At 45.5% G+C, this 13,276-nt stretch overlaps 1 protein-coding gene across 2 annotated transcripts in view; it reads right to left on the reverse strand.

Annotated features, from left to right (window-relative positions):
• Nucleotides 1-6,114: 6,114 nt before the first annotated feature.
• FAF2 (Fas associated factor family member 2) overlaps nt 6,115-13,276 on the reverse strand; it is a 41,380-nt gene continuing 34,218 nt past the window's right edge. Inside the window, exon 11 of one of the 2 annotated variants that reach the window (XM_006763704.2) lies at nt 6,115-9,358. In XM_006763704.2, the coding sequence (XP_006763767.1) occupies nt 9,176-9,358 (183 nt within the window). In that variant the 3' untranslated portion in view covers nt 6,115-9,175. Of the gene's footprint in view, nt 9,359-10,444; nt 10,517-13,276 lie in introns of those variants that run through there. The other variant, XM_015563878.1, reaches the window with a different exon arrangement.

Here is a 13,276-nt window from a genome sequence, read left to right on the forward strand (position 1 = left end):
GGGCGCGACCCCAGTGGGGGTCGTTCAGGAGGCAGCTGATCGATGTTTCTTGCTCATTGATGTTTCTAGCTCTCTATCCCTCTCCCTTCCTCTCTGTAAAAAATCAATAAAATATATAAAAATAAAAAAACACAGTACAACAATTGAAATTTTTTTGAGAGCCAAATTTTTTAAACTTAAACTATATAGGTAGGTACATTGTTATTAACTTAATTCGGGTACTTCTAAGGCTTAGGAAGAGCCACACTCAAGGGGCCAAAGGCCGCATGTGGCTCGTGAGCCGCAGTTTGCCAACCACGGAGCTAGGACAACACATCAGTTTTACCCTTAAATTAGCTAGAGTGGGTTTCCTGTTTGTTGCTTGCCAACAAAGCCCTCTGATAAAAGCACTGGAAGGTAAGAGCTGTGCAAGAACATGAGGCGTGTGCACGTTCTGGGTGTCCTAATCGGTACACCTCACCGAGAGTGATTGTATCGACTCCTCGCTGGCACCTGGGTTATCATGAAGCCAGTCTTACCTGTAATTCTGGAAGTCTAGAATCATACTGTCTAGGTAGGTACTTGTCTCTCTGGCCGCCAGAGGAGTTTGAAAAACTGACAGCACATCCTTTAAACCAGCGGTCGCCAACTGGTGGTCTGCGGACCACTGATGGTCGGTGAGGTCCGGAAAGTTGGCGACCGCTGCTTTAAACTATGTCTTTGAATCAGTCGCCTCAGTCTTGCTTTAAGTGGGAAAGTACATGATGTGTCTGTGGAACAATCAAGAGGTCTGTGTGGCTGAGTGTACCATGTGGAGGAACAGAGGAAAATGAAGCTATGAAGTTCCCCAGGGCCCCAGAGCCGAGGACCCGGGCTTCTGGGCTGGGGAGCTGGACAAAGGAGGCACTGAGAACTCTGAATGCCCTGTTTTCAGAAAGAAACTGGCAGCCATGAGGACTGGTGACAGTGGCTGACCAGTGAGGTGCCCACCCCCACCATGTTTCTGGTCTCAATTTCACCTGGGCCCTCAGTTTGCCCAGAAAACCTCCTAAGGCAGTGGTTCTCAACCTTGGCTGCACATTAGAATCACCTGGGAATCTTTTTAAAATCCTGATGTCTGGGCCTCATCCTCCGGAAATTCTGTTTCTTTGTGATGGAGTGGGGCCACAACATTAGTAACAAAGAAACAGAATTTCGCCAAACCGGTTTGGCTCAGTGGATAGAGCATCAGCCTGGGGACTGAAGGGTGCCGGGTTCGATTCCGGGGTGGGGCCACAACATTAGTAACAAAGAAACAGAATTTCCAGAGGATGAGGCCCAGACATCAGGATTTTAAAAAGATTCCCAGGTGATTCTAATGTGCAGCCAAGGTTGAGAACCACTGTCCTAAGGCCTCCTGCAGTCTCTCCTGCTCTCTGAAACAGCTATTTTAAGTCTTCCTCAGTCTTCTTAGGCCTCTGACCCCATTACCTTTTTGAAACTTGACAAAGAGAAGAGGCCATTATCACATGGGGATGCCCTCAACTTCTGCCTTCAAACCTACAAATGCACCGGCTTCTGCTCCCGTCCTTCCTCCTAAGCCCTGCACCTCCCACCCCAGTGACATCTTTCTCTGTGTATCTCAACCTCTTTCTCTAAAATGCCACTGCTTTTAGCATTTAAACATAATGAAGTTTCTCCTACCTTAGAACAAACAAGGACCCTTCCTCAGTCCTGACTCCTCTCTGACTTGTCCCATGTGCCCCATACCTTTCACCGGTGGCTTTGTGAACTGCCTGCGTTCACACTTACTACTTGTCCTTCTGACACTGTATCCACTGAAACAGCACCTGTCAAGGTCACCAGTGACAGTATTTGCTCCTAAATCCAGTTGTTTGAAACCTGGGCATCATCCAATTTCTTCCTTCTTCCCCGTGCGTATCTAGTCAGCCTCCAGTTCTTGGTCATTGTGCCTTATAGTGCTCATGTCCACCGCTAGCTTCTCTCCATCCCATGTGACTCCTAATCCAACACTCATCCAGCAGGTCACCTTAGTCGTGCCCCCTCCCATCCAGTCTCTCCACAGGGACAGGATCAGCTTTCAGAAATCCAAATCTGATGGGTCTCCCCTGCTGAAAGCTCCCGAGTGGCCCTCGGGAGGAAATACCAATTTCTTCACCTAGTTCACATCATCTGACTCTCAGCCTGTGGGAAAAGAAACGGGGGACACTTACTCTGAGCCAGACACCAGCTGGGGAACTACGGTCAGAAAGGGCTTGAAGGAGGCCAAGGAAAGTGGCAATTAGGTCACAGGTGACCATGAGAGATGGTCAGTGGAAATGAAATGAACAAGAAAGCGGAAGCTGGTTGTGCAAACTACTTTGTCAGGGAAGGAGACAGGGCGGTGACCTGTGGGGATAGCAAGGTTAAGGTTTTGTAAGGGAGAGATGCCAAACATGTTTAGATGGAAGATAAAGCAATCCAAGCAATTGTAAAGGGGACGATCGTTGTTGGTGAAGGCTTTGGTGACACAGATAGGAGACTGAGCACTGCTGGCAGGAGTATGATTTTTCTATACTACAATTTGGAGACAAAACAAGTATTTAAAAAAGGAAAAATTTCCACCCTGGCCAGTGTGTCTCAGTGGGTTGAACATCGTGCTGTGCAACAAATGGTCACCAGTTCGATTCCTAGTCAGGGCACATACCCAGGTTGACGGGAAAAATAAAGAATGATTTATCTGAAATCAATATATATATATATATTTAAAATCAATAAAAAAGAAAAAATTACTATTCCTATTTTGACTCAGTAACCTCACATCCTGGATTTTTTTTTTTCCTGAAAAAATAGCATGGACATGCACATTTAACTGCAAGATTATCAGCCTGCTATTTAGAAAAGCAAAAAAAAAAAAAAAGTTTAATAACCTAAATGTCACAAGAGGATTTTTATCAATTGATGGTATATCCATTCAGTGAAATGCTGCATAGCCATTAAAAAGATATAAAAGAAATGTGTCAAATAGAGATAATACAATATTTACAGTATTCCATTTTTGTAAAAAGTGAAGTTTTATATACAACAAAGTCTAGGAAGAACATTAACAACGGACATCTCTGGCAGTGTGATATTATGAAATGTTTTGTTTCTTCTCATTTTCTAAATTTTTCTGTCATAAATAGGAAAGTACCTGAATCAGGAAAACATTTATAAAATCATTTACACACGAGTCCATTTATATGAACTTTAAAAACAGGCAAAACGTCTATGGTGAAAGAAGTCAGAATAGTGGCTCTCTGCAGGGCTACTGATGGAGAAGACATGGGAGGGGACTTTTGGGGTGATGAAGCATTCTACATCTTAGTTTTGGGGTACACAGGTAAAATTGTATCAAGCGCTTTGGCTGGTGTTGCTCCACGGTTAGGGTCTTGGGTTTCATTACCAGTCAAGGGGACGTACCTGGGTTTCAGGTTCGCTCCCACACCGGGTAGAGGTGTGTACGGGAGGCATCCAGTTGATGTTTTTCTCTCTCTCTCTCTCTCTCTCTCTCTCTCTCTGCCCCGCCCCTCCCTCTCCCTCCCTCCCACTCTCTCTGTAAAATAATGGAAAAAATATCCTCTGGTGAAGATTGACAAAAAAAACCTTTTTATCAAGCTGTAGATTTAAGATCTGGACATTTTACTGTGTGTAAATGATCTGTTTTAAAAGAAAATATACCCACAAGAGAAAGAGGAAACAGGTGACTTCACAGAACAATTTTAAGGTAAAAAAGAGAAGTCTGCGACAAGACCTTGGTTTTCTCAGGAAGTAGGCTGTTGTAGTAACCAGGCTGGTGTAAAGGGGTGCAGGTGGCTCGGACCTGAGGGGTGGGGGGCACAGTGGAGCGGCACCCAGGCAGTAGAAACACTCAGGGAGTCCCCTAGAGCTGGATCCGAGCTGTGGGCACCAACCCAGGGCTCCTCATTTCGCCGATAGGTGCTAGGAGTCTGCAGCTTAACAGCTGAGTTGACTTTAGGAATTGTGACTGAGTTCTGGCTTATAGTGGAGAGGGGCTTGAGTCCACGATAGTTCTAGCGGAGAACTGAGGTGAGCGGGAGGGACAAAGGCTTTGAAGGCAGAGAAGGGACAGTAGAGTTGGAACCATCAAGCCGATGGTCAGCGAGGGGTTGGTCCTGAGGTCCTGACATGAAGCAGTTCCAAGTGAAGGCCACTCGAAGCATGGCACTGCTGGGGAGAGGGAAGGAAGCCAACCTTCACTCGGCTCCCATCTGCCCGCCGCCAGGCACTTCAGAGACCAGCCCATTTAAGGCACCTGAACCTTGCAAGGATTTAGTCCCGTGAAGTTTACATGAGACTTGCCCTCATCAGTCAGCAAGCAGCAGGGAGGTTTCAAAGCCAGATTTGACGCCAAAGCCTCTTCCCACCACACTCAGCTGCCAGTCACATCAGGAGCCGTCTGGAGAACCCACACGCGATGTGTCACCTAGGTTGTGGTCGAGTGTCAACTGCCAACATCTGGGGACTGGCCAGCAGCAGGGGAACGGGAGTCCCGGCGGATGGCACGTGCTGCAGGACAGTGCGCCGAGGTGGCAGAGGGAGGTACAGAGCCTGCCTCCTGGTGCCAAGTTCGTGGGAAAATGAGTGGCACCTGCTTAAGGGTTTTTTGAAGTGGTGTCTTCAGGGGGAAACCCTGTTTCAGTTTAAGGGGAAGAAACCTGGGCGTTCTAGACAACATTCTGAGCGTGAGCCAGGGGGTGGACGGGAGGGGAGGGCTGTGGGAGGTGGGAGGGGCTCAGCACCGTTAGTGGAGTTCACAGGCCGAGGGAGGGACTGTGGGGAAGCCTGGCTCCGTCGGGGTGAAAGCACACAAGGAATTCCACCTGCAACACCGGAGGCATGTCAATAAGTGTCTGGCTTACGCTGCTCCCCCTAAGCCAGCGGTTCTCAACCTGTGGGTTGCGACCCCTGAAAATACATCCTGCATATCAGATATTTACATTACAATTCATAACAGTAGCAAAATTACAGCTATGAAGCAGCAACGAAAATAATTTTATGGTTGGGGGTCACCACAACATGAGGAACTGTATTTAAGGGTCGCGGCATTAGGAAGGGTGAGAACCACTGGAAGCCAAGCTTTCTCTCCCCTCCACTTAACCACATCCAGGGTGAACCATTAGCAGTGGGCAAACTACAGACTGACCTGAAACAGTAACGGGAGGGATTATCTACCCAATGCCTCCTGCGTGCCAGGCCCTCGGCAGTGGTTCCGTGATCAACAGCAATGCTACCGTCGGCCCGACTGTACGTGACACTGAAGCCTATAGTTGAGGTCACTTCGCTAAAATCATGGCCACAGGCAGGATTTGGGACCAGGAGGATCTGGCATCAGGATGTGAATCTTCCTGTTCTCTGTTAACTGAGAGCCAAATTTTTATATGTAAGGTTCACAGAAGACCTTCTAGTTTACACTGAAGATGTACATTACAAAATGAAGGCCTCACATCTTTGGATAAGCAACAGGGCAGGCCCTGAAGGTGACAAGAACCTGTAACTCACGGGAATGGGTTCTTTGCAAAGGACAATGGGGAAAAGGCGAAGAACTGAGGCTTAAATTTTCTCTCAGAAAAGAAAATACATGCAAAAACACCTTAGGAGGGGAGTTCCATTAGTCTAGAATTTGTTAGATCAAAAGTGACTCTCTAGTCACTCCTCTGCAAGGACACAGGTCGGTTCTGCCAGAAATGACCCCCCCCTCCCCCCCGCAAGAAACTGACAGTTACTGTTGCATGAAAATAGTCCCACGGAGAAAGAACACCTCTGGGACGGGTGCTCCATGCACATTTCTTTCATTTAATCTACAATCCTACACCAAGGAAGATGGCCTTACCTTCATGAAAAAGCTCAGGAAAGCTGACAAAGGAGCCCACACCTGCAGCCAGATCTGCCTGCTTTCCGCTACACCACTTTGTCCGAGTTGCTGTTTTTCACAGGAATGCACTCTAGGTCCACTTAAAAATCCATGCTTCTGATTCTCCCTTGCTTCTTGGCAATGCAATGCCCTGTTCCCTCCCAATGTTTCCCCACCATTTCTTCACATAGAAAATTACCTACCACCTCTCTCCTAGACAGAAAGACCCACGACTTATAACATTTTTTGTTATAAAACATTTAATGTTAACCTACAATACAATGTAAACTTTTATGAAAAAAATTTAAAGTACACTAGATTTCTTCAGTAAATTACACGTAACTATTCAGGTGCAGTCCGAGCTGGGGCACTGCATCCTTTGTGGATGGATTTCCTGTTGCTGCTTTCCTCACAAGTCCTAAAAAACCGGTTGTGAAGTGGAGCTTCTTGTTCAAGCACCAGAAATACTCCCCCGATTTTGCATTCTGGGGGTTACCACTCCTTCCCATTGTCATTTCCTGCAATTCTTTCCTTGGCCTTGGCACCATTAGCAATTTTCATAACTGCTCAGTTGAAGATTTCCTAGGTTCTTTTTAACCTTTTTTTTTTTTTTAAGAGATAAATATTCTCCCCTGGCCATCTCTTATCCAAACATCATAGTGGAGGCAAGCAAAGAGAAAGAAGTATTTGCTGCAGGAAATTTTGCAGAAGTAGAAGAGAACACTGGAAGGGCCCCACTGAGCTGCAGAAATTCAACTAACTCCGACCGGGTGTCTTCACTTGGTCATTTCCATGGTCATGCAGCTGAATCTACAACTTTGGTCTTGGGAGTGCAGAAGGAAACTTGAAACAAGTGTTTTCACTTAGCTGACGACTTGCCATTTGGAAACAACAGCTGTTAATACCCAGAGGTGATGTGAAACAAGAGCAAATGCTTGCAGATCACTGGCTTCTCAGTATTTTCTCCCTTGCAGGTCCCATCGAGTTCCCAGAGATCCTTGGGAATAATATACAGATTGTACTGACGTTGACAAAATGTGCATCTTTCAGGGAGGAGGAGAGGGCACCTGGGCAGCAGCTCTAGGGCCAGCAAGGGGACAGGAATGGAGTCGGGGTTATTGCAACAAGGACTAGGAAAGAAGCACGTGCTTCAGAAGCCTCGAAGCCTAAAGGCATAGGCTGTCTCAAGGGTTGTACCAAGAATTGTACCGACCAAACTGAAACTTTGTAATATTCTTGCATCTGACCTCCTTCACTGAACAACTTATCAAAAGGCAAGAGGCATAAAGTGCACATTGTAGAATAAGATGCAGATTGAATTATTAAGGAAAAAAATTTACAACTTCCTAAAGAGGTATGGACAAGACAGTACCACCAGCCTGGCCAATGTCCTAAGACACCCCCTGACCCCCAGCCCCCGTACTGGCAGGGAATCAGCTGTGAACTCATTGGGGAGGGAGGTGCTTAGTGAGGTGGGAAAGTTCCTCTTTGCATAGTTGTGAGCAGGAGGCAGAATTCACCCGAGGTTGAGAGGAGAACATGGTTTATCCAGGTATTCACTCCAGACACATTTTATGACAACAGACAGCACTTTCCCGCTCATATGGCCTCAGAACATCAGGAAAAAGTGGAATAATAGGCAGCCAGGAGCAGAATTAAATTTTCTAGAGATGGTGTTTTAGATACCCGTGCCAAGACCACTGGAAAACCCTCAGGCTCCTTAGGTGATATCCATGAGGCTCCTCACCCTGCCCCTGGGTGTGCACCCCAACCATTGAGGCTGAAGAGAATAGTAGCCAAGTTACTGCTACCTAAGAGTGGTCCTCAGGTTTTAGGTAAGCAACAGAGAAAGCCTTTGGAGACTACAGATCCAGCAGGTTATGCTGTATCTTGATACGAACCCCTTGGTCTCACAGCATGCTAGGAACTAGCGTAACTTCAGGAGGTTGCAGTGTTGCGAGTGCACCAGTCTAGCCACAGAACACTTTGGAATACTTGTCAGCTCATGCTGGCATCTGTTAATACATGGCCTGACCCATGTACCCATTACTATAAACTCAACCACAGACGAGACATCCAGAGGTTAAAAAACCCTATTACTTTAACACAGCAATAGAGGAAGAGGATAAAAACTGCCTCTGGCAGGTGGACACATCAGAAACTGAAATCTGCCTTCTAAGAGTTCACGCAGCCTGAGAGTTGGCTCCCCTCAAGGCCTCTATTCTTTCTCCCCTTAAAGTACCACCACCACCATCACCACACACCCACTAGGCAGGAAGGGCACTCTCACATGGGTCTGCTGGTTCCACCGCGGGCCCTGCTAGTCCTCTGGAAGGCACCAACCTTGGCAATGCAGGAAAGCTCAGGGCGGGGCAGAAACAGCATGTGAATGAAGAAGGAAGGGAGGGCTACTATCCTTCGGTTCAGACCTCGTAATAACCACCCAGCACAGATTCCAAGGAAAAGCTGCAGTGGTGTGTACAGGTGAGTACACATGGAGTTCACACCGCACATGTAGATACATCTGAACATCACAAGGGCTACAAACCCAGATTTCCCCTCACTACTCCACGTGGGGTGCATAGGTGGCAAGAAAGGACAGCAAAAAAGAGTTGGACCAAAAAGAACGACCTCTCTGGGAACTCGAGGGCAATGGCAGAAATAAGCACAAACCAGCCCAGGGCATCTTTATTATACTCTTGTGGGCTAAGCCCAGGGGATGAATCATGTCATGGGTTTAAGAATTGGCGCGTTATCAAATGAAGGGGGGAAAAATACACCCATGTCAGCCTCATTCCTTTGGTCATTACAAAGCAACTAAAAAAAAAAAAAAATAGAAGTTATTCATAAATTGTGGGAAGTTAAAGAACATCTCTGCTCTGTGCCTTCTCTTCCCTGGAGGCAGGAAAACAAGTCCTTAGAGATGCTGCAGTAGCTGGTTGATGGAGGTTTGTCACTTTTATTTTCCATAAAAGCAAGAATGAATGAGAACTAGTGGGAATGTCCCCTTCCCCGCTGGGACAATGGCGGGGTTGGAGGTGAAGAGCCTCCTTTCGCTGGAAGGTGTGTGGTGCGAAGGCAGTAGGGGAAGGTGGCTGCCGGCGGAACGTTCATCACTAACCTCGCGCGCACACAGGTGGTGACTCTTGCAGGCAGCATGGTTTCTGATCCTTCCTTAGGATGCAGCAGTCTTTAAAAAAAATATTGTATTATAATAATAATAATGTGAATTTTTCTTTCTTTTTTTGTTTCTTTTCCATTTCTTTTAGGAATTGGGGTGGGAGGGGAGAGGAAGAAAAGGCGTCATTCGTCTGTTAGGTCCTGAACAAAGAGAACTTCTGTATGGCTGAGTCCGGCCTCCTGCAGCGTCGGCGGGTTGGGCCACTCCTCTGAAGGGATGCAAGGCAGCACCCGCCGGGGAAAGTTGGCTTCGATCTGAAACTTTTCAGGACTTTCTTTCAAGGAGAATAAGAAGTCGTGGATAACCTGAAGAGGTCATACAGAAAATGAAGAGCAGTGAGAAAAAGACAGGTATACACACACCACCACGAAATCAAATATCCCCCAGCTATCCCTAGGATGACTCTGAGACACGAAGTAATCACATTACACTGGAGTTCTACTTCAAGGTCTTGCCATTTCACAGAGCAAATTCATAGAGCAGCTTTTTAACAAACATACAATCATATATATATATATATCAGAGAAGAAGGGAGAGGGAGGGATAGAAACACCGATGATGAGAGAGAATCCTTAATTGGCCACCTCCTGCACGCCCCACACTGGCAATCAAGCCCACAACCCGGGCATGTGCCCTGACTGGGAATCGTGCCTGGTTCATAGGTGGACACAATGAGCCACACTGGCTAGGCAATAGGGCAGCTTTTTAAAGAGATTTATTACACAGTCCAAAGCTAGTCCTACTCTGAACTGATTCATCTGTTTCTTCTTTGACAACTTGTCTGATACAAAGCTAAAAAAATGTTTACTCAGTAATCATCAAAGCCCTGGTCAGGTGACTCAGTTGGTCAGAGCACTGTCCCATACACCAAAAGGCTACAGGTCCAATTCCTGGTCAGGGCAAATAGCTAGGTTGTGGGTTCGATTCCCAGTCAGGGTGCGTATGGGAGGCAAGCAACCAATGTTTCCCTCTCACATCGATGTCTCTCCCCCCATCCCCCACTTCCTCTTTCTCTAAAGTCAAAAACATATCCTCAGGTGAAGATTAAAAAAAAAATCACAGACTCACAGAAAAGTTGAAAGTATAGGACACAGAGGTGCTTTTCCTTTGAACCAGTTGAGAGCGAGCTACCAGCCTGATGTCTCCTCACCCTAGAATACTGTGTATGTCTTACAAACAGGACACTCCTACATAACTACAACACAGCCCTCAAAATCAGGAAATAACTGATTTAGTTATTATTCAGGCCCCATTCGAGTTTCACCAGCTGCCGTTTATAGCACAATCCTCCAGTTTAGAACTGTGTGTTCCATTTAGCTGTCACATCTCCTATCTCCTTTAGCCTGGAGCAAATTCTTGGTCTTTTCTGACCTTGACCCATCTAAAGATTACCGGGCGTTATTCTGTTATAAGATTTCAGTTATGCCTCTTTCTTTCAAGGAGAATAGGAAGTCGTGGATAACCTGACTGCATTCCACTCAACTGTCCTACTCCGGTAGAGCCGTTTCTCCTGGTTCTGTTCCTTGTGACACTCACTTAGGTCACCTGCCAGGCTTCCCTATCGAAGACACTCTTTTACCCTTTGTATTGAATGAGTATTTTGTGGGGCAGTACTTTGAAACTATGGAAACATTCTGTTCCTCACACTTTCTATTTATTATTATAGAGTCATGATTTCCTATTTTATTCAGTAAGTTATAATATTACAATCATTATTTAATGTTCAAATTACTCCAGATGGAGTCAGAAGGAGCCCATTTAAACTGGCTTCTGTGTCTTGGTGACATGTCTCCTTCGCTCCCTGAATAATTAATTACTTGCTTTCAGGCACAAAGTGTTCAGGCTCATCTTGCGTTTTCCCTGTCCCAGCCCTGGAATCAGCCATTTTCCAACGATCCCTGATTCTTCTTAATGAAAATGGTATGGAAAGCCACATTCTAGGTGCTAGGTATGTTCATTGCTATTGGGGTGCTGCTGCTCCCAAGCACTCTGGAGAAAGCTGGAGAATATATGTATACTACACATCTACACCTCTATGCTAGATTGCTGTACACATATATCGAAAACGGTGAGCTCTCCCCCCTCCTTACCTGGTTCTGGCTTTAACACCCCAACCCACCCTGGGCCACTTGGGACTCTGACTTCTCTGCACTGGCTGCCCCCACATAGGGACACCCTCCTTAATTTGATTGAGACCCTCCATGTCAACCTTTCTTCTGTGGGAATGCTCTTCTCACCCTGCTCTGGCTCTGACGAGGCACAGGTAATTGTATGCCACACACTAAGAACAGGTACCCTAGATCAGTGATGGCGAACCTTTTGAGCTCGGCATGTCAGCATTTTGAAAAACCCTAACTTAACTCTGGTGCCATGTCACATACAGAAATTTTTTGATATTTGCAACCATAGTAAAACAAAGACTTATATTTTTGATATTTATTTTATATATTTAAATGCCATTTAACAAAGAAAAATCAACCAAAAAAATGAGTTCACGTGTCATAGGTTCGCCGTCACTGCCCTAGATATTCTCTATGGCCCTCTTCACCTAGCGTTCTACGTCTAACAAAGACGCTAAGGGAGATGCTGTGAAGCCTCTGCTCCCCTCCTTCAGGTCAGTCCCAAAGACCAGGAACACAACATTCAAATTATTCTTACTTTTTGAGGGAATCGATTTCTATTTTTTGTGCCACCTCTTATAAGCTTATTCCGCTCTGTGAAAAGTTCTTCCTTCTTCTGTCTTAAACTTACCTCCTTAGAACAATGAAAGGGCTGTAATTCCAGGATTTTAGGAGTAAATCCATGGTCCTCTAATTCCTTCATAATTTCAACTTTTTATATTTTAGTCTGTCAACTATAATCATTTTCATTCCCTTCTCTTAGCATTCACTCTATCTTTTCTGAAATGCAATCAGACTTGTACCAAGTATTCTTGGTGTGAATCCAACATGGGTTTTATGTAAGGGTGAAATAATATTTTGCTTCTTTTCAGTCATTGTTTGAGAATGCAGCCGTCCCATTATCCTGGGGGATATGTTCCAAGACCCCCAGTGGATGCTTGAAACTGTGGATAGTACTGAACCCCTATACGTGCTATACAGGCATACTTATGATAAAGTTTAACTTAGAAATTAAGCACAAGAAGAGATTAACAACAATCATAAAGTAGAACAATTTTAACAATATACTGTAATAAAAGTTACATAAATGTGGTCTCTATCTCTCTCTGACAACCAAGAATGGGGCAGGGAGGTATACAGCATGGCTATGCTAGACAGAGGGATAATTCATGTCCTGAGCAGGGCAGAGAAAAATTTCATCATGCTATTCGGAACAGTAACTTAAAACTTTTGAATTTTTTATTTCTGGAATTTAATATTTTCGGACTGCAATTGATCATGGGTGATTGAAACAACAGATAAAGGGAGACTATCGTTCTCAACCTTGGTACAAAACTGGCATTTTTTGTTACCACTGACAATGGGCAACAGGAAACGTATGACACCACAAGAGGTCCTTTGGATTTGTAATTGGTAAAAATGAATTCTGGGCTGAGTATAATTTGGATTCTCTTGCAGATGCATCATTTAAGAGAAAGTCGGCTGCCACTTTTCTGCCCACTCATGGGGCCTAGAGATTATTCCACAGTTTACCTTTGTTATTTTAGCATTTACCACTATCAAGAGCTGGGCATTAAGGTCAAACTGACCATCTCACTGAACATTCACCCCTCCTTGAGGTTATTTATAAAGGGCAGAGCTCACAGGAAGATGACACAAGTACCAATCATTCGGCTGTAGCTTATTAACTAGATGAGTGTTCAATTAAAGGCCAGAACTGCCACTACACTTCTTTCCCGCCCCTGAGCCTTGTCCCCATTTACAACCAAGTATTTCTCAGTCTGGAGTTTGTTTTGTATTTTTAAATTAATTTTTACTGAGAACCTGTTAAGGATTAAATATAATTAACAAATGGGTGGAGAACCAAGATGGCGGCATAGGTTAACGCCGGAGTTTGCTGCCTCGAACAACCACTTCAAAAATACAACTAAAAGACGGAACGGACATCACCCAGACCCACAGGAACGCTGACTGAGTGGAAGTCCTACAACTAGGAGGAAAGAGTAACACATATGGACACTCAGAGGAGGCGCAGTGCTGAAGTCAAATTCTGAGGTGTGGAGTGCGCGCGGAGCGGGCTGGCGGCGGAGGGCGCCGGGGGGG

This window comes from Myotis davidii, unplaced genomic scaffold (assembly GCF_000327345.1).
Source record: "Myotis davidii unplaced genomic scaffold, ASM32734v1 scaffold319, whole genome shotgun sequence".
Lineage (NCBI taxonomy): Eukaryota > Metazoa > Chordata > Mammalia > Chiroptera > Vespertilionidae > Myotis > Myotis davidii.